Source organism: Phyllobates terribilis, unplaced genomic scaffold (assembly GCF_046119375.1).
Source record: "Phyllobates terribilis strain yellow unplaced genomic scaffold, ASM4611937v1 Scaffold_25__1_contigs__length_18738178, whole genome shotgun sequence".
Classification (NCBI taxonomy): Eukaryota; Metazoa; Chordata; class Amphibia; order Anura; family Dendrobatidae; genus Phyllobates; species Phyllobates terribilis.
In genome coordinates, this window is record NW_027362785.1 from 5,811,848 (window position 1) to 5,832,329 (window position 20,482).

The 20,482-nt window shown below is 50.8% G+C and overlaps 1 protein-coding gene across 3 annotated transcripts; it reads right to left on the minus strand.

Moving 5' to 3' along the window:
- Positions 1-1,605: 1,605 nt before the first annotated feature.
- Positions 1,606-20,418, minus strand: LUC7L3 (LUC7 like 3 pre-mRNA splicing factor). 3 transcript variants are annotated; one of them, XM_073660271.1, is made up of 11 exons: positions 20,196-20,418; positions 10,326-10,392; positions 7,800-7,839; positions 7,574-7,718; positions 7,276-7,350; positions 6,257-6,361; positions 5,585-5,746; positions 4,556-4,836; positions 4,299-4,450; positions 3,890-4,080; positions 1,606-2,165 (listed from the first exon to the last, which is right to left on the minus strand). In XM_073660271.1, the coding sequence occupies exons 1-10, from the start codon at positions 20,292-20,294 to the stop codon at positions 3,923-3,925; spliced, it is 1,284 nt and encodes a 427-aa protein (XP_073516372.1). In that variant the 5' UTR covers positions 20,295-20,418; the 3' UTR covers positions 1,606-2,165; positions 3,890-3,922. The 3 variants fall into 3 exon arrangements, with proteins under 3 accessions (XP_073516372.1, XP_073516373.1, XP_073516371.1); XM_073660272.1 differs by having other exon boundaries at positions 3,943-4,080; positions 4,299-4,453; positions 20,196-20,417; XM_073660270.1 differs by having other exon boundaries at positions 4,299-4,453; positions 20,196-20,417.
- Positions 20,419-20,482: the final 64 nt, after the last annotated feature.

Genomic DNA, 20,482 nt, shown 5'->3' on the forward strand with positions numbered 1-20,482 from the left:
TTTTAAAAAAAAGCAATATATAAAATTTAAAAAAAAGTAATATATAAAAATTTAAAAAAAAGTTATATAAAAATTTAAAAAAAAGTTATATAAAAATTTAAAAAAAAGTAATATATAAAAATTTTAAAAAAAGTAATATATAAAAATGAAAAAAATATATAAAAATGAAAAAAAAGTAATATATAAAATTTTAAAAAAAGTAATATATAAAATTTTAAAAAAAAGTAATATATAAAAATTTTAAAAAAAAGTAATATATAAAAATTAAAAAAAAAAGTAATATATAAAAATTTAAAAAAAAGTAATATATAAAAATGAAAAAAAAAGTAATATATAAAAATGAAAAAAATATATAAAAATGAAAAAAAAAGTAATATATAAAAATGAAAAAAAAGTAATATATAAAAATGAAAAAAAGTAATATATAAAAATGAAAAAAAAAAGTTATATAAAAATTAAAAAAAGTAATATATAAAAATGAAAAAGTAATATATAAAAATTAAAAAAAGTAATATATAAAAATGAAAAAGTAATATATAAAAATGAAAAAAAAAGTAATATATAAAAATGAAAAAAAGTAATATATAAAAATGAAAAAAAAATATATAAAAATTTAAAAAAAAAGTAAGATATAAAAATGAAAAAAAAGTTATATAAAAATGTAAAAAAAAATTTAAATAAATATGTATATTTATGGGGAAAAAAAAAAAGTACACATATTTGGTAGCACCGAGTGCAGAACGACACTATCTATAAAATGTAGCACTGGTTAACCCCTTCTGTGAATATCAAATAAAAAAGTGAGAAAAAAAAAAACTATGCTTTTCCATCATACCGCTGGACAAAAAGTGCAATAAAACGTGATGAAAAAGACAAATGTAAATGGTACCGCTGAAAACGTTCACTTGCCCAACAACAAACAAGCCGCCAATACAGCTCCATCACTGGAGAAATAGAAAAGTTATAGCTCTCAGAATAAAGCGATGAAAAATTAAAAACCTGAGCCCTGCAGTGCGCCCAAACAGTAGTTTTCCCCCCACATATAGGGGAATTGGCGTACTCAGGAGAAATTGCATGGTTCATTTTCTCTTTTTACCCTTGCGAAAATAAAACATTTGGGGCTAAATGAACATGTCTGTAGGAAAAAGTTAAATTTTAATTTTTTTTTCCCTTCCACATTGCTTTAATTCCTGTGAAGCACCTGAAGAGTTAAAACCTTCTTGGATGTGGTTTTGAGCAGTTTGAGGGGGCCCGTTTTAGAATGGGGGTCACTTTGAGGGGACATGTGTGCCTAAAAGATTCATAGGAGGAACTAGACGGCAGTCATCGAGGCGACGGCAGTCATCGAGGCGACGGCAGTCAAATAAAAGATGACACATGGCTTCCTTTGTACCCAACGAAGCGACATAAGTTTACACCATCTACTCTATTAGGCTGTGCGCCCTCCCCTGCTTTTCCCTAAGGCGCTGGCAATCCATGTGCGATCACTTTATGATCGATTCTCAGGATTGATGCGGATCCACAAGTGACCGGTCATAAAGTGGTGGCGCATCCTAAAACTGTAATAAAAAAATAAAAAAGGTAAAAACAAGAGACACGGAAACAAACAGTAACAAGTTTATTTGAAAAAAAGCAAGTAATACCAAGCCAAGTAACAACAGCGCACATTTACACGAGGATTCAGGATGCTTTATTGGATAATCTACCACTACTCGTAAAAAAAAAAAAAAAAAGTTTAAAAAAAGTTCACAAACATGTTTTTTTTATTCTGGTTTTATTTCTCCCCCCCACCCCAAGTCCAAAAAAAAAAAAGAAAAAAAAAAACTTTTTAATTTTTAAACCAATATGCGAGGCGGGTTTAGTATTGTGCCTGCGCAGGTCATAAATAATTTTTTTTTACAGTGTGTCCTGACACCTCCAGGACGGACTCGTGGGGATAACACTAGAGGATTACTTCAGTTCTTAACTTAAGAACCAGCTAACTTTGTGCGTGGGTGTAGGGGTAGGGGAGTGTTTTTTATTTATTTTTTTTTTATTATTTTTTTTTTTTTTTTTAATTCTCAATACAGGTTTCGGTCACCTCTTATAAAGTAGATCTTCAATTAAGACATCTTGGGGTGGGGAGGTGGAGAGGAGGGCGGTCTCTTCGTCTTCGGCACGTCGTCCTAGTTGGTAAAATGTGCAAAGAAATAAAAGAAAAAAAAAAAAAAAGAATAAATTAATTGCTAATAAATATTTTATAGATAAATGCAAACCGATTACCTGTCCCCCCCCCAAAAAAATCTAACGCTCATGCAAAAAAAGGCATCTGGAACAGAAAAAAAAAAAAAATGGGGAGTTCGCCTCGAATAATGGACGACTTCTTAATCTCCCGTTTTTTTTTTTTCTGTCGGAGCCCCCCCAAAAAATATAAAAAAAATAATGTACTGTGCTACAATGAATGCCGCGGCCCCTGGATAACACAATGCAAATCTTCTCCTACTCGGTAGGGGGAAAAAAAAAACAACAAAAAAAAAGGACATACCTCGGTAAAAGCTTGCACTGAATGTAACATGGCCCATTTAGAGCGAGCACAGATTTTTGCATTTAATATCTTTTTACAGAATTTTGCATTAATGACATCACTGCATCCCTAGACACAGTCGAAAGAAAAATTACCAAACTGTTAAAAAGTGGCATAAAAAAAAAAAAAAAAAAGTCTACCAATGTAAGAAAACAACAACAACAACAACAACGCTGCTTTTGTTGGTAGACAGACATAAAAGCTATAGAAATATTAACGCTTAGGCTAGTATGTAACAGCATTTCAAAACATGGATTTTGGTAGAGAAAGGAGTACCTGTCGAGAGTACCTGATTAGTATGACTGAATCCTTGATTTTTAATTTTCAGGGGCCCCCGCTTACAACACCAACGGCTGAGAGGTATGGCAGAGAGGTGAATTTATTCATAAACCCTACACTTCCATCAATCCAATGCTCTCGAGTTACAGAACAGACCGCATTAGTGTGCAAGGCAAACCACTCCAAACAGCTTTCACAAAAACATCCAGTTTTTTTTTTTTATTATTATTATTTTTAATTCCAGCCATTTTTTTTTTTTTTTTTTTAAATAAGTAAAAGTTGCGCCCTCTTCGATAAAAAAAAAAATAAATCTACGACTACATTGACATTCGCTGCATTCATGACAAAAGCATCAAGATAACATCTCGGAACAAGTTGTAAAGTGGCGCAAATGTCGGAAGAGGGCGCGGGGGAGAAGGGCTGGACGGCCATGGTCGGGGGAGAAGGGCTGGACGGCCATGGTCGGGGGAGAAGGGCTGGACGGCCATGGTCGGGGGAGAAGGGCTGGACGGCCATGGTCGGGGGAGAAGGGCTGGACGGCCATGGTCGGGGGAGAAGGGCTGGACGGCCATGGTCGGGGGAGAAGGGCTGGACGGCCATGGTCGGGGGAGAAGGGCTGGACGGCCATGGTCGGGGGAGAAGGGCTGGACGGCCATGGTCGGGGGAGAAGGGCTGGACGGCCATGGTCGGGGGAGAAGGGCTGGACGGCCATGGTCGGGGGAGAAGGGCTGGACGGCCATGGTCGGGGGAGAAGGGCTGGACGGCCATGGTCGGGGGAGAAGGGCTGGACGGCCATGGTCGGGGGAGAAGGGCTGGACGGCCATGGTCGGGGGAGAAGGGCTGGACGGCCATGGTCGGGGGAGAAGGGGGCACTACAAATACAGAAAATGATGATATACCTCCACATTTTCTGCAGGGCTACTGAGCTTCCCCTTGGTGGCCAGCAGGCATCTCGGGAGAGCGCTCTTCATCTGTGCATACTTACGCTGCACCGTTACATTCTAGCACAACATAAGAGCTATGGACGGGGAGGCGAAGAGCACTTACCTCTGACCGACCAGAGGACAAATCAGAGCAGTTTTAATTGGACTGAGTGTCACCTTCAGATTTTACGCCCTCGTTGGCCCCATTCACTGAGGTCTGTGCAGAAAATTCGTTAGAGTCGGACTGGCGGGAGTCGCTCTGTCCGTCCCGACTGCTGGACTTGCTGCTTTTTTTGTCGTCGGAGCTTCTTTTTTCTGGGGAGATGAACGCGGTAAAATTAGAACCTTGTGTGGGTATAAGACGGGCGACAAAAAATAAAAAAATTAACAGAAAAAGTAATGGCATCTTCCAAAGAACCCCCCAAAACGTAACAAGTCACAATCATGATAAAGGTTCCGCAAATCATCAGTTGTCACATGGTGTGAACTGGTGCTGATATAAAAGGCCTCGCCATAGCGTCCACAGGACAAACCTTTTTCCTTTGACCTCCGCTCTCTGTCTCGGCTTCTGCTCCTGTGTTTGTAAGATCTGCGTTCTCGGCTTTTTGATCGCCGCTTGTCTCTGCTGCGGGACCGATGCTTCCGGTCCGTTCTGTTGTGGCTTCGGCTCCGCTGGCGTTCCCGGCTTCTGAAAGGACACGGGGAGCGATTAGTCATGGAAGCAGATAACAGGTGCCAGTCATATACCAGAATCGGAAGCGACGTCCGGCCTGGTCTCGTGGGCACGTACCTGCTTCTCCTCCGGTCTCGGCTCCGCGACCTCTTGTGGTCACGGGACCGGCTGCTTCGCCTCTCGGACGCTCGGCTGGAGTTGCGGCTGTGGGAACGGCTTCTTTTGCGCTTGTCCCGGTCTCGGTTTCTCTCTTTGTCTCGCTCTTCTTCCTCTCGGCGGCGTTTTTTCTCCTTTTCTTCTTTCTCACGTTCCTTTTCTTTTTCTTTGTCTTTTTCTTCTTTCTCTTTTTTTAACTTATCGTCCCGCTCGGGCTCATCTGTCTTTTTCCTAAGCTTTTCCTTTAGCAAAAAAAACAAACAAAATCAAACTCGTTACTAAAGCATCGACTCTTAAGCTGCAAACTGGAAGCTCGGATATGCCCGGACCTTGTGGGTCCGACCTCCGGGACCACCACCCGTACACACAGCTCGTTCATCGCTGCACCCCAATCACCATTTCCCTGTGCAGTGAATGTGGCCCCATTATTGAGCAGCACGGCCGCTGTCCAGCGAGCGCTTACACGGGGGGGCCAGCACGGCCGCCGTCCAGCGAGCGCTTACACGGGGGGGCCAGCACGGCCGCCGTCCAGCGAGCGCTTACACGGGGGGGCCAGCACGGCCGCCGTCCAGCGAGCGATTACACGGGGGGGCCAGCACGGCCGCCGTCCAGCGAGCGATTACACGGGGGGGCCAGCACGGCCGCCGTCCAGCGAGCGCTTACACGGGGGGGGGGGGGCAGCACGGCCGCCGTCCAGCGAGCGCTTACACGGGGGGGGCCCCCGCCGTCCAGAGAGCGCTTACACGGGGGGCAGCACACACTGTGCAGCCCCTTCAGTATCACGATCAGGGAAAGAAGGTCCCAGATATCGGACCTCATGGCTTTGGCACACATTTTACTCTCTGACACTCGCAGGGATTTAACACCTCGCACCGTTCTTGCATTTCTAACCAGCAGTGTGCGCAGCCAGATTGCACCGCCCCCTACTGGCAGCACAGAGGAATGACAGCTTTCACGTACCCCTTCATTCCTGACTCAGCGTCCACTCACCTTTAACTCCTCCACCGTGTTCTTTATTTTGGCGTAGCCCATGTGTTGTTTGCCCATAAGATGGTCGTCCACGCGGGACTGAGCGTCTCCGACAATCAGGAAGGCGCCGCAGACCTCGCACACCTCCATCTGCTTCTCCTGGGCGGCAAAACTTTCGATAGTCTACGGGAAGAAAAAGCAAAAACGGGTTATTTACTCAAGGTTAGGAGGCTTCTGGTGACCAAGTCTCTGCATGTACCGGAGAGGGAATCGCTGCACCGACTGCCGGACAAGGAGCTGGGTAGATCCTCTAAACCAGACGCCGGCTAACAACCGGCAGCTCATCCACACCACGTCCTGGCCGAGGAATCCGCAGAGGAGAGGGAATCGCTGCACCGACTGCCGGACAAGGAGCGGAGCAGATCCTCTAAACCAGACGCCGGCTAACGACCGGCAGCTCATCCACACCACGTCCTGGCCGAGGAATCCGCAGAGGAGAGGGAATCGCTGCACCGACTGCCGGACAAGGAGCGGAGCAGATCCTCTAAACCAGACGCCGGCTAACGACCGGCAGCTCATCCACACCACGTCCTGGCCGAGGAATCCGCAGAGGCGAAGGAATCGCTGCACCGACTGCCGGACAAGGAGCGGAGCAGATCCTCTAAACCAGACGTCCATAACCCCCTCACTCACCGATGTCGTAGACTTCAGAAGTTCCCGTTCTTCCTTCAATTGTTCGACGAGTTTCATCATCCCCTGCGCTTCCTCTACTTTTCCTTCAGAGCCGAGCTCCTCTATCTGCAAAGAAAACACCACCGGTGACTACAAGACTGGACAGGAGTAAGAAGAGTCTGCCCATCATCACCAAAGCCGGAAAAGTCACCGGCCGCGGAGAGGGAGAGGCACTGCCGGCTGACACGTCACCGGCCGCGGAGAGGGAGGGGCACTGCCGGCTGACACGTCACCGGCCGCGGAGAGGGAGGGGCACTGCCGGCTGACACGTCACCGGCCGCGGAGAGGGAGGGGCACTGCCGGCTGACACGTCACCGGCCGCGGAGAGGGAGGGGCACTGCCGGCTGACACGTCACCGGCCGCGGAGAGGGAGGGGCACTGCCGGCTGACACGTCACCGGCCGCGGAGAGGGAGGGGCACTGCCGGCTGACACGTCACCGGCCGCGGAGAGGGAGGGGCACTGCCGGCTGACACGTCACCGGCCGCGGAGAGGGAGGGGCACTGCCGGCTGACACGTCACCGGCCGCGGAGAGGGAGGGGCACTGCCGGCTGACACGTCACCGGCCGCGGAGAGGGAGGGGCACTGCCGGCTGACACGTCACCGGCCGCGGAGAGGGAGGGGCACTGCCGGCTGACACGTCACCGGCCGCGGAGAGGGAGGGGCACTGCCGGCTGACACGTCACCGGCCGCGGAGAGGGAGGGGCACTGCCGGCTGACACGTCACCGGCCGCGGAGAGGGAGGGGCACTGCCGGCTGACAAGTCACCGGCCGCGGAGAGGGAGGGGCACTGCCGGCTGGACGGACGCTCAGGCCTGTGGTCAGTTCAAATGTATGACACCCGGCAGGTATTGTGCACATGTGCTATTTTAAAGGGTCATGTGTACAAGACCCTCCAGAGGTCACACTGTGGTCAAATCCTGCAGGCAGAAAATGCTGCAAATACGAGGCCGCTGTGAGCGGCGGGGTCAGCTATCATTACCTGCAGCAGCAAGGCTTCGATTTTATCCGTCAATACTTGGATTTTCTCCTCGTTCTTTCCCGTTGGCCCAACAGACTGTGGAAGAGAGAAATAAAAGGTAAGGAAAGGGTTACACCGAGGGGTAGAGACTGGAGACCCCCAACACTTATGGAGGGAGCGGCCTCCCCCCACGGCCGTAGACTTTCTCTAGTGTTCCCCAATTACTATGACACCACATGGGGCACCATGGTCCACATTGGGCTAGGATTGTGGGCCCAGCTCTGGCGTTTCCTGGGTCGCCCCACCCGCAGATACTCACACCAGATGCCTGCTGACTCTGGGACAGAGCCAACCGTGCGTGCCCCCTGCGGATCCTGCGCTCCACCTCGGCCAGTAAGCTCTGCAGGTACCGCAGGAATTCCCGCTCATAGCCGACCTTCAGGAAGCGCGAGCTCTTCTCGTACCTAGGATATAAGACAGGCAGCGGGTGAGGACGGCGGAGGCGGGAGAGGGGCACAAATCTAACTATGGACGGCAACACTCACTGTTTACGCAGGTTCTCGTCATGGATCTTTTCACAAGGACCTGCGAATAATGGAAACGGAAAGCAAAGTTTCAGTCTGTATTCATTATCAGACCCCAAAATACAGTTTGCAACCTGATCAAAATGTGAAACGTTTCTCTTGAGGGAGCGCCCCTCCCGGTAATAAAGGCCGGACGCGACGTCCGTGTCCCCCTCCCGGTAATATAGGCCGGACGTGAGGTCTGTGTCCCCCTCCCGGTAATATAGGCCGGACGTGAGGTCTGTGTCCCCCTCCCGGTAATATAGGCCGGACGTGAGGTCTGTGTCCCCCTCCCGGTAATATAGGCCGGACGTGAGGTCTGTGTCCCCCTCCCGGTAATATAGGCCGGACGTGAGGTCTGTGTCCCCCTCCCGGTAATATAGGCCGGACGTGAGGTCTGTGTCCCCCTCCCGGTAATATAGGCCGGACGTGAGGTCTGTGTCCCCCTCCCGGTAATATAGGCCGGACGTGAGGTCTGTGTCCCCCTCTCGGTAATATAGGCCGGACGTGAGGTCTGTGTCCCCCTCCCGGTAATATAGGCCGGACGTGAGGTCTGTGTGTCCCTCCCGGTAATATAGGCCGGACGTGAGGTCTGTGTGTCCCTCCCGGTAATATAGGCCGGACGTGAGGTCTGTGTGTCCCTCCCGGTAATATAGTAATATAGGCTGGATGTGAAGTCTGTGTGACCCTCCCGGTAATATAGGCTGGATGTGAGGTCTGTGTGACTCTCCTGGTAATAAAGGCTGGATGTGAGGTCTGTGTGACCCTCCTGGTAATAAAGGCTGGATGTGAGGTCTGTGTGTCCCTCCCGGTAATATAGGCTGGATGTGAGGTCTGTGTGTCCCTCCCGGTAATATAGGCCGGACGTGAGGTCTGTGTGTCCCTCCCGGTAATATAGTAATATAGGCTGGATGTGAAGTCTGTGTGACCCTCCCGGTAATATAGGCTGGATGTGAGGTCTGTGTGACTCTCCTGGTAATAAAGGCTGGATGTGAGGTCTGTGTGACCCTCCTGGTAATAAAGGCTGGATGTGAGGTCTGTGTGTCCCTCCTGGTAATAAAGGCTGGATGTGAGGTCTGTGTGTCCCTCCCGGTAATATAGGCTGGATGTGAGGTCTGTGTGCCCTTCCCGGTAATATAGGCTGCATGAGAGGTGCACGTGCCCCTCCCACGAATGTAGGCTGGATGTGAGGTCTCTGTGCCCCTCACAGTAATATAGGCTGGATGTGAGGTCTGTATGCCCCTCCCGGTACTATAGGCCGGACGTGAGGTCTGTGTGTCCCTCCCGGTACTATAGGCCGGACGTGAGGTCTGTGTGTCCCTCCCGGTACTATAGGCCGGACGTGAGGTCTGTGTGTCCCTCCCGGTACTATAGGCCGGACGTGAGGTCTGTGTGTCCCTCCCGGTACTATAGGCCGGACGTGAGGTCTGTGTGTCCCTCCCGGTACTATAGGCCGGACGTGAGGTCTGTGTGTCCCTCCCGGTACTATAGGCCGGACGTGAGGTCTGTGTGTCCCTCCCGGTACTATAGGCCGGACGTGAGGTCTGTGTGTCCCTCCCGGTAATATAGGCCGGACGTGAGGTCTGTGTATCCCTCCCGGTAATAAAGGCCGGATGTGAGGTCTGTGTGCCCCTCCCGGTAATATAGGCTGGATGTGAGGTCTGTGTGCCCCTCCCGGTAATATAGGCTGGATGTGAGGTCTGTGTGCCCCTCCCGGTAATATAGGCTGGATGTGAGGTCTGTGTGCCCCTCCCGGTAATATAGGCTGGATGTGAGGTCTGTGTGCCCCTCCCGGTAATATAGGCTGGATGTGAGGTCTGTGTGACCCTCCCGGTAATATAGGCTGGATGTGAGGTCTGTGTGACCCTCCCAGTAATATAGGCTGGATGTGAGGTCTGTGTGTCCCTCCCGGTAATATAGGCTGGATGTGAGGTCTGTGTGCCCCTCCCAGTAATATAGGCTGCATGTCAGGTGTGCGCGCCCCTCCCGGTAATGTAGTCTGCATGAGAGGTGCACGTGCCCCTCCCACGAATATAGGCTGGATGTGAGGTCTCTGTGCCCCTCACAGTAATATAGGCTGGATGTGAGGTCTGTATGCCCCTCCCGGTAATATAGGCTGGATATGAGGTCTGTATGTCTCTCCCAGTAATATAGGCTGGATGTGAGGCGAGCGTGGCCCTCCCGGTAATATAGGCTGCATGTGAGGTCTGTGTGTCTTGGATGTAAGGACTACCCATCTCTCCCAGTAATAAAAGCTGGATGTGCGCTCTGAATATCTTCCAGTAACAGACCATCTACACTAGTTCTCATGTGTCAGCACAGCTTCATTCCTGGACTGATTTCTCTTACTTAAAGTCTGAGTGAGCTGACCCCTCCATCTAAGAATGAGCAAAGGGAGGGATCTTGAAAACGTTGAAGTGTGTAGTGCTTCATGACAATGACAAAAGACATCCACAAGGAGGCGCTCTTATAACTAGCATTGCACCCAGTCCTGCGCCTGTTACTTACCCAAATCGGACCTGGTGTTTGTGAACAGCTCGGCTGGACAGAATTCACACAGGAAGTGTTTACAGACCTACAGGGTCAGAATAAATGATCGTTAGCGAGCAGGAATTAAAAGGTGTTATGGTCACCCCATAACCTGGAGGGCCAGACTAGCGTCTGCTGACGTCACCCTTTATTCCAGTTATCAACAGAAGTAGTTGATTCGGACCCCCGCACCCCACCCATCCTCCTCTCCGTCCCTTTAAATATCATACTATAAATATCTGGGATTTGTCGTCCCTCCCGCCAGGCAGCAAATGTCAGAGGGCAGTCGGGGAGCTGGCACCATGGCAGAGGATCTGCAGGACTGGACACCAACCAGGCACACAGGAACAGTGCCCCGCACACTGTAGCTGCCAGTGCAATGCTGGGAGTTGTAGTGCCATCACTAGGGGATAGCCACAGCTGGGCTCCTGACTTATTAGTGCCCCGACCCTGGAGGTCGGCATAATAGACAATGGTGAGGACTGCGCCCATCATTGTGCCTCGCTGCACCGGCCAGCTGTCTCTTGAGCGGAGCCACAAGACTGCTGCAAGTAGTCAGGGTGGGCGATCCTGACACAGTGTAACAGAGGGCTAAAGCTAGTAACCTGCCAGAAGTGGAGGGTTTGTGCTGCTGCCGGGGTCACTGCACTCAAACACTGCACCAAAGCATCAGCTATAAGCAGGAGATGAGAATGTCCCCATTCACTGACAGCAAGAAGAGATCCTGCAGACTGGTAGAAGCTGGAGGAAAGACTTAGGACATTGCAGGCCCAGATGCGTAATGTGACTGGACCCGCCGACCGCCCAAGGTGTATGGGGGACCCCAGAACTCCCCCGATGGCAGAGATAAGGCAGATGGATTTTATCATGTCCAATCTCACTTTGATCTAAAGGGAGATGATAATCCACCGCCAGAGGCTTTTAACCCGCTGTGTACTCCCCTCATAAGCCCTCGGCAGAGTCTGGTGCACGTCTATGGGGGGCTGCTGGCCGGACTATGTGACCTGTATCGAAAGCTTAATTTACAAATACATTGGAAGGGACCCCAAAGAAAGCAGCGTCAGCCCCCGGTGTGTGCCCGCGCTGCCACATCAGTACGACTGTACACAGAGGAACATCAAGAGTCGCCAGCGCACACAACGCTCCTCCACCCCAATGTAATCACCGCCCCCCGGTGCCCACCGAGAACCTCTACTGCCACAGTATCTGCCTCTACATAAAGCTGCTCTATATAACCCCTCCAGGACCAGCAGATTCTGTACAGGCCAATCCTCACCAGCAAATAGACTGTATACATGCACTACACATCCTGTATTATCCTCCAGAGCTGCACTCATCCTGCTAGAGCAGTCACTGTGTACAAACATAACTGATCCTGTATTATCCTCCAGAGCTGCACTCATCCTGCTAGAGCAGTCACTGTGTACAAACATTACTGATCCTGTATTATCCTCCAGAGCTGCACTCATCCTGCTAGAGCAGTCACTGTGTACAAACATTACTGATCCTGTATTATCCTCCAGAGCTGCACTCATCCTGCTGGAGCAGTCACTGTGTACAAACATTACTGATCCTGTATTATCCTCCAGAGCTGCACTCATCCTGCTAGAGCAGTCACTGTGTACAAACATTACTGATCCTGTATTATCCTCCAGAGCTGCACTCATCCTGCTAGAGCAGTCACTGTGTACAAACATTACTGATCCTGTATAATCCTCCAGAGCTGCACTCATCCTGCTGGAGCAGTCACTGTGTACAAACATTACTGATCCTGTATTATCCTCCAGAGCTGCACTCATCCTGCTAGAGCAGTCACTGTGTACAAACATTACTGATCCTGTATTATCCTCCAGAGCTGCACTCATCCTGCTAGAGCAGTCACTGTGTACAAACATTACTGAATCTGTATTATCCTCCAGAGCTGCACTCATCCTGCTGGAGCAGTCACTGTGTACAAACATTACTGATCCTGTATTATCCTCCAGAGCTGCACTCATCCTGCTAGAGCAGTCACTGTGTACAAACATTACTGATCCTGTATTATCCTCCAGAGCTGCACTCATCCTGCTAGAGCAGTCACTGTGTACAAACATTACTGATCCTGTATTATCCTCCAGAGCTGCACTCATCCTGCTGGAGCAGTCACTGTGTACAAACATTACTGATCCTATATTATCCTCCAGAGCTGCACTCATCCTGCTAGAGCAGTCACTGTGTACAAACATTACTGATCCTGTATTATCCTCCAGAGCTGCACTCATCCTGCTAGAGCAGTCACTGTGTACAAACATTACTGATCCTGTATTATCCTCCAGAGCTGCACTCATCCTGCTGGAGCAGTCACTGTGTACAAACATTACTGATCCTGTATTATCCTCCAGAGCTGCACTCATCCTGCTAGAGCAGTCACTGTGTACAAACATTACTGATCCTGTATTATCCTCCAGAGCTGCACTCATCCTGCTAGAGCAGTCACTGTGTACAAACATTACTGATCCTGTATTATCCTCCAGAGCTGCACTCATCCTGCTAGAGCAGTCACTGTGTACAAACATTACTGATCCTGTATTATCCTCCAGAGCTGCACTCATCCTGCTAGAGCAGTCACTGTGTACAAACATTACTGATCCTGTATTATCCTCCAGAGCTGCACTCATCCTGCTGGAGCAGTCACTGTGTACAAACATTACTGATCCTGTATTATCCTCCAGAGCTGCACTCATCCTGCTACAGCAGTCACTGTGTACAAACATTACTGATCCTGTATTATCCTCCAGAGCTGCACTCATCCTGCTAGAGCAGTCACTGTGTACAAACATTACTGATCCTGTATTATCCTCCAGAGCTGCACTCATCCTGCTAGAGCAGTCACTGTGTACAAACATTACTGATCCTGTATTATCCTCCAGAGCTGCACTCATCCTGCTGGTGCAGTCACTGTGTACAAACATTACATTACTGATCCCGAGTTACATCCTGTATTATACCCCAGAGCTGCACTCACTATTCTGCTGGTGCAGTCCCTGTGTACATACATTACATTACTGATCCTGAGTTACATCCTGTATTATACTCCAGAGCTGCACTCACTATTCTGCTGGTGCAGTCACTGTGTACATACATTACTGATCCTGAGTTACCTCCTGTATTATACTCCAGAGCTGCACTCACTATTCTGCTGGTGCAGTCACTGTGTACAAACATTACATTACTGATCCTGAGTTACCTCCTGTATTATACTCCAGAGCTGCACTCACTATTCTGCTGGTGCAGTCACTGTGTACATACATTACATTACTGATCCCGAGTTACCTCCTGTATTATACTCCAGAGCTGCACTCACTATTCTGCTGGTGCAGTCACTGTGTACATACATTACTGATCCTGAGTTACATCCTGTATTATACTCCAGAGCTGCACTCACTATTCTGCTGGTGCAGTCACTGTGTACATACATTACATTACTGATCCTGAGTTACATCCTGTATTATACTCCAGATCTGCACTCACTATTCTGCTGGTGCAGTCCCTGTGTACATACATTACATTACTGATCCTGAGTTACATCCTGTATTATACCCCAGAGCTGCACTCGCTATTCTGCTGGTGCAGTCACTGTGTACATACATTACATTACTGATCCTGAGTTACCTCCTGTATTATACTCCAGAGCTGCACTCACTATTCTGCTGGTGCAGTCACTGTGTACATACATTACTGATCCTGAGTTACCTCCTGTATTATACTCCAGAGCTGCACTCACTATTCTGCTGGTGCAGTCACTGTGTACATACATTACATTACTGATCCTGAGTTACATCCTGTATTATACTCCAGAGCTGCACTCACTATTCTGCTGGTGCAGTCACTGTGTACATACATTACATTACTGATCCTGAGTTACATCCTGTATTATACTCCAGATCTGCACTCACTATTCTGCTGGTGCAGTCCCTGTGTACATACATTACTGATCCTGAGTTACATCCTGTATTATACCCCAGAGCTGCACTCGCTATTCTGCTGGTGCAGTCACTGTGTACATACATTACATTACTGATCCTGAGTTACCTCCTGTATTATACTCCAGAGCTGCACTCACTATTCTGCTGGTGCAGTCACTGTGTACATACATTACTGATCCTGAGTTACCTCCTGTATTATACTCCAGAGCTGCACTCACTATTCTGCTGGTGCAGTCACTGTGTATATACATTACATTACTGATCCTGAGTTACATCCTGTATTATACCCCAGAGCTGCACTCACTATTCTGCTGGTGCAGTCACTGTGTACATACATTACTGATCCTGAGTTACATCCTGTATTATACTCCAGATCTGCACTCACTATTCTGCTGGTGCAGTCCCTGTGTACATACATTACATTACTGATCCTGAGTTACATCCTGTATTATACCCCAGAGCTGCACTCGCTATTCTGCTGGTACAGTCACTGTGTACATACATTACATTACTGATCCTGAGTTACCTCCTGTATTATACTCCAGAGCTGCACTCACTATTCTGCTGGTGCAGTCACTGTGTACATACATTACATTACTGATCCTGAGTTACCTCCTGTATTATACTCCAGAGCTGCACTCACTATTCTGCTGGTGCAGTCACTGTGTATATACATTACATTACTGATCCTGAGTTACATCCTGTATTATACCCCAGAGCTGCACTCACTATTCTGCTGGTGCAGTCACTGTGTACATACATTACATTACTGATCCTGAGTTACCTCCTGTATTATACTCCAGAGCTGCACTCACTATTCTGCTGGTGCAGTCACTGTGTATATACATTACATTACTGATCCTGAGTTACCTCCTGTATTATACTCCAGAGCTGCACTCACTATTCTGCTGGTGCAGTCACTGTGTATATACATTACATTACTGATCCTGAGTTACATCCTGTATTATACTCCAGAGCTGCACTCACTATTCTGCTGCTGCAGTCACTGTGTACATACATTACATTACTGATCCCGAGTTACATCCTGTATTATACTCCAGAGCTGCACTCACTATTCTGCTGGTGCAGTCACTGTGTACATACATTACTGATCCTGAGTTACCTCCTGTATTATACTCCAGAGCTGCACTCACTGTGTACATACATTACTTATCCTGTACTGGTCTCGTATCATTCTCCAGAGCTGCAATTTCCCAGCATGCACTATGAATGTAGTGTCTGCGCATTGCTCTAGTTACAGCCCGGGACCGTTGCCTTTCCACCATGGATTGTGCTGTCACCTGATGTGCGGGGCAGTTATGTCCTCCCACTATAGCAGCTTGCTGACAGCTTCCGGTTATTAGTAGAATAGTGACCGCAGTTTCAGTGAACACCAGAGACAGAACCAAGTCCTGTAATACACGGCCACAGTTTACCTGCAGACAACATGTACATCCAAATGACCGCTGCAGCCAATCATGGACCTCAAGCAGCTTGGATACGTCTTGGCTCCCTGGTGGCTCCCAATGGAGTAAAAGGACCTTCCATGGCGTCATTCAGTCATATGACAGGTCACGCGACCGCTGACATCGCGTACCTGTTACATGACATCATGGAAGGTCCTTTTACACCATCGCGAGTCACCGGACGCATCAGAAGAGGAGACCGGGGACCATTGGAAGGTGAGTATATGTTGTTTTTTTTTACCATTTTTATTCTTTTTTTTAACTAACTTGGTCACACTATATAAAACTCATGCTGACTGCATGGACTTATATAGTGTGACCAAGATGTCAAGCACTTTCAAGTGATGCTAAAAATCGCTTGGAAAAGAGCTTGATAACCCCATGCAGAAATGAATGTGAAGAACGCTTCACATCCGCATGTCCCTGGCAGGAAAAACACATGTACAAGCCGCACGCACAAGCCGCACGCGTTTTTTCTGCCAGGGAGATGCAGAAACGCTGGAGAATTTCTGCATGGTGGGCACATAGCCTAACAGAAATAAACCCGTGAAATAGATCACTGTCTGTCATGACTCTATATAATATAGGAGTGTCACTTTTTGTATTGAAGAACAGAAATAAAGTAAGATTTTGATGATATTCTAATTAGTGAGATGCAGCTGTATGTGACGACTGGTGTGTAGTAGAGACCCCCGATGCATGTCTGTTATATGGCTGCTACACCCCTGCACAGACACCCCCCCCACATCACCGCTCAGAACCCCCCCCCCCAGTAACTCCCTCCATTCCCACACAGACCCTCCCCATTAACCCCTCCATCCCTGCACAGAACCCCCCATTAACCCCTCCATCCCTGCACAGAACCCCCCATTAACCCCTCCATCCCTGCACAGAACCCCCCATTAACCCCTCCATCCCTGCACAGAACCCCCATTAACCCCTCCATCCCTGCACAGAACCCCCATTAACCCCTCCATCCCTGCACAGTCCCCCCATTAACCCCTCCATCCCTGCACAGTCCCCCCCCATTAACCCCTCCATCCCTGCACAGTCCCCCCCCATTAACCCCTCCATCCCTGCACAGTCCCCCCCATTAACCCCTCCATCCCTGCACAGTCCCCCCCCATTAACCCCTCCATCCCTGCACAGTCCCCCCATTAACCCCTCCATCCCTGCACAGTCCCCCCCATTAACCCCTCCATCCCTGCACAGACCCCCCCATTAACCCCTCCATCCCTGCACAGACCCCCCCATTAACCCCTCCATCCCTGCACAGACCCCCCCATTAACCCCTCCATCCCTGCACAGACCCCCCCATTAACCCCTCCATCCCTGCACAGACCCCCCCATTAACCCCTCCATCCCTGCACAGACCCCCCCATTAACCCCTCCATCCCTGCACAGACCCCCCCATTAACCCCTCCATCCCTGCACAGTCCCCCCCATTAACCCCTCCATCCCTGCACAGTCCCCCCCATTAACCCCTCCATCCCTGCACAGTCCCCCCCATTAACCCCTCCATCCCTGCACAGTCCCCCCCATTAACCTCTCCATCCCTGCACAGTCCCCCCCATTAACCTCTCCATCCCTGCACAGTCCCCCCCATTAACCTCTCCATCCCTGCACAGTCCCCCCCATTAACCTCTCCATCCCTGCACAGTCCCCCCCATTAACCTCTCCATCCCTGCACAGTCCCCCCCATTAACCTCTCCATCCCTGCACAGTCCCCCCCATTAACCTCTCCATCCCTGCACAGTCCCCCCCATTAACCTCTCCATCCCTGCACAGTCCCCCCCATTAACCTCTCCATCCCTGCACAGTCCCCCCCATTAACCTCTCCATCCCTGCACAGTCCCCCCCATTAACCTCTCCATCCCTGCACAGTCCCCCCCATTAACCTCTCCATCCCTGCACAGTCCCCCCCCATTAACCTCTCCATCCCTGCACAGTCCCCCCCCATTAACCTCTCCATCCCTGCACAGTCCCCCCCCATTAACCTCTCCATCCCTGCACAGTCCCCCCCCATTAACCTCTCCATCCCTGCACAGTCCCCCCCCATTAACCTCTCCATCCCTGCACAGTCCCCCCCCATTAACCTCTCCATCCCTGCACAGTCCCCCCCATTAACCTCTCCATCCCTGCACAGTCCCCCCCCATTAACCTCTCCATCCCTGCACAGTCCCCCCCATTAACCTCTCCATCCCTGCACAGTCCCCCCCCATTAACCTCTCCATCCCTGCACAGTCCCCCCCATTAACCTCTCCATCCCTGCACAGTCCCCCCCCATTAACCTCTCCATCCCTGCACAGTCCCCCCCCATTAACCTCTCCATCCCTGCACAGTCCCCCCCATTAACCTCTCCATCCCTGCACAGTCCCCCCCATTAACCTCTCCATCCCTGCACAGTCCCCCCCATTAACCTCTCCATCCCTGCACAGTCCCCCCCATTAACCTCTCCATCCCTGCACAGTCCCCCCCATTAACCTCTCCATCCCTGCACAGTCCCCCCCATTAACCTCTCCATCCCTGCACAGTCCCCCCCATTAACCTCTCCATCCCTGCACAGTCCCCCCCATTAACCTCTCCATCCCTGCACAGTCCCCCCCATTAACCTCTCCATCCCTGCACAGTCCCCCCCATTAACCTCTCCATCCCTGCACAGTCCCCCCCATTAACCTCTCCATCCCTGCACAGTCCCCCCATTAACCTCTCCATCCCTGCACAGTCCCCCCCATTAACCTCTCCATCCCTGCACAGTCCCCCCCCATTAACCTCTCCATCCCTGCACAGTCCCCCCCATTAACCTCTCCATCCCTGCACAGTCCCCCCCATTAACCTCTCCATCCCTGCACAGTCCCCCCCATTAACCTCTCCATCCCTGCACAGTCCCCCCCATTAACCTCTCCATCCCTGCACAGTCCCCCCCATTAACCTCTCCATCCCTGCACAGTCCCCCCCATTAACCTCTCCATCCCTGCACAGTCCCCCCCATTAACCTCTCCATCCCTGCACAGTCCCCCCCATTAACCTCTCCATCCCTGCACAGTCCCCCCCATTAACCTCTCCATCCCTGCACAGTCCCCCCCATTAACCTCTCCATCCCTGCACAGTCCCCCCCATTAACCTCTCCATCCCTGCACAGTCCCCCCCATTAACCTCTCCATCCCTGCACAGTCCCCCCCATTAACCTCTCCATCCCTGCACAGTCCCCCCCATTAACCTCTCCATCCCTGCACAGTCCCCCCCATTAACCTCTCCATCCCTGCACAGTCCCCCCCATTAACCTCTCCATCCCTGCACAGTCCCCCCCATTAACCTCTCCATCCCTGCACAGTCCCCCCCATTAACCTCTCCATCCCTGCACAGTCCCCCCCATTAACCTCTCCATCCCTGCACAGTCCCCCCCATTAACCTCTCCATCCCTGCACAGTCCCCCCCATTAACCTCTCCATCCCTGCACAGTCCCCCCCATTAACCTCTCCATCCCTGCACAGTCCCCCCCATTAACCTCTCCATCCCTGCACAGTCCCCCCCATTAACCTCTCCATCCCTGCACAGTCCCCCCATTAACCTCTCCATCCCTGCACAGTCCCCCCCATTAACCTCTCCATCCCTGCACAGTCCCCCCCATTAACCTCTCCATCCCTGCACAGTCCCCCCCATTAACCTCTCCATCCCTGCACAGTCCCCCCCATTAACCTCTCCATCCCTGCACAGTCCCCCCCATTAACCTCTCCATCCCTGCACAGTCCCCCCCATTAACCTCTCCATCCCTGCACAGTCCCCCCCATTAACCTCTCCATCCCTGCACAGTCCCCCCCATTAACCTCTCCATCCCTGCACAGTCCCCCCCATTAACCTCTCCATCCCTGCACAGTCCCCCCCATTAACCTCTCCATCCCTGCACAGTCCCCCCCATTAACCTCTCCATCCCTGCACAGTCCCCCCCATTAACCTCTCCATCCCTGCACAGTCCCCCCCATTAACCTCTCCATCCCTGCACAGTCCCCCCCATTAACCCCTCCATCCCTGCACAGTCCCCCCCATTAACCCCTCCATCCCTGCACAGTCCCCCCCATTAACCCCTCCATCCCTGCACAGTCCCCCCATTAACCCCTCCATCCCTGCACAGTCCCCCCCATTAACCACTCCATCCCTGCACAGTCCCCCCCCATTAACCCCTCCATCCCTGCACAGTCCCCCCCCATTAACACCTCCATCCCCACTCCGACCCCCCCTTCCATATTATCCCCCATTAACCACTCCATCCCTGCACAGACCGCCCCCCATTAACCCCTCCATCCCTGCACAGACCCCCCCCTTCCATATTATCCCCCATTAACCTCTGCAGCCCCAGTTCCCTGAGGTGATGGGACCCTTCCTCCTCCATTCTCTCTCCTCCGCGGCCTACCACTCACACTGTCGTCATCCCAGCGGACGTTACTTCGCTTCTCATCCGGCGCCAGGTTCCGGTCCCGGCCCATCAGCTCGTCCAGTAACTGCGCGGCGGACAACATGGCTACGACGTGTCCCGGAGCCTCACAGCGACCAACCGACAGCGCCGCGCACACGGACAAGATGGCGGCCGTGCGAGGGTGAATCCCAGCGTGCACCGCGCAGCCGCCCTCACAGCTTCGAAACCGCCCACCTGAAAACACGCCCACTGCAAGACTGACAGCTCCGTAACCATGACACCCTGACCCCG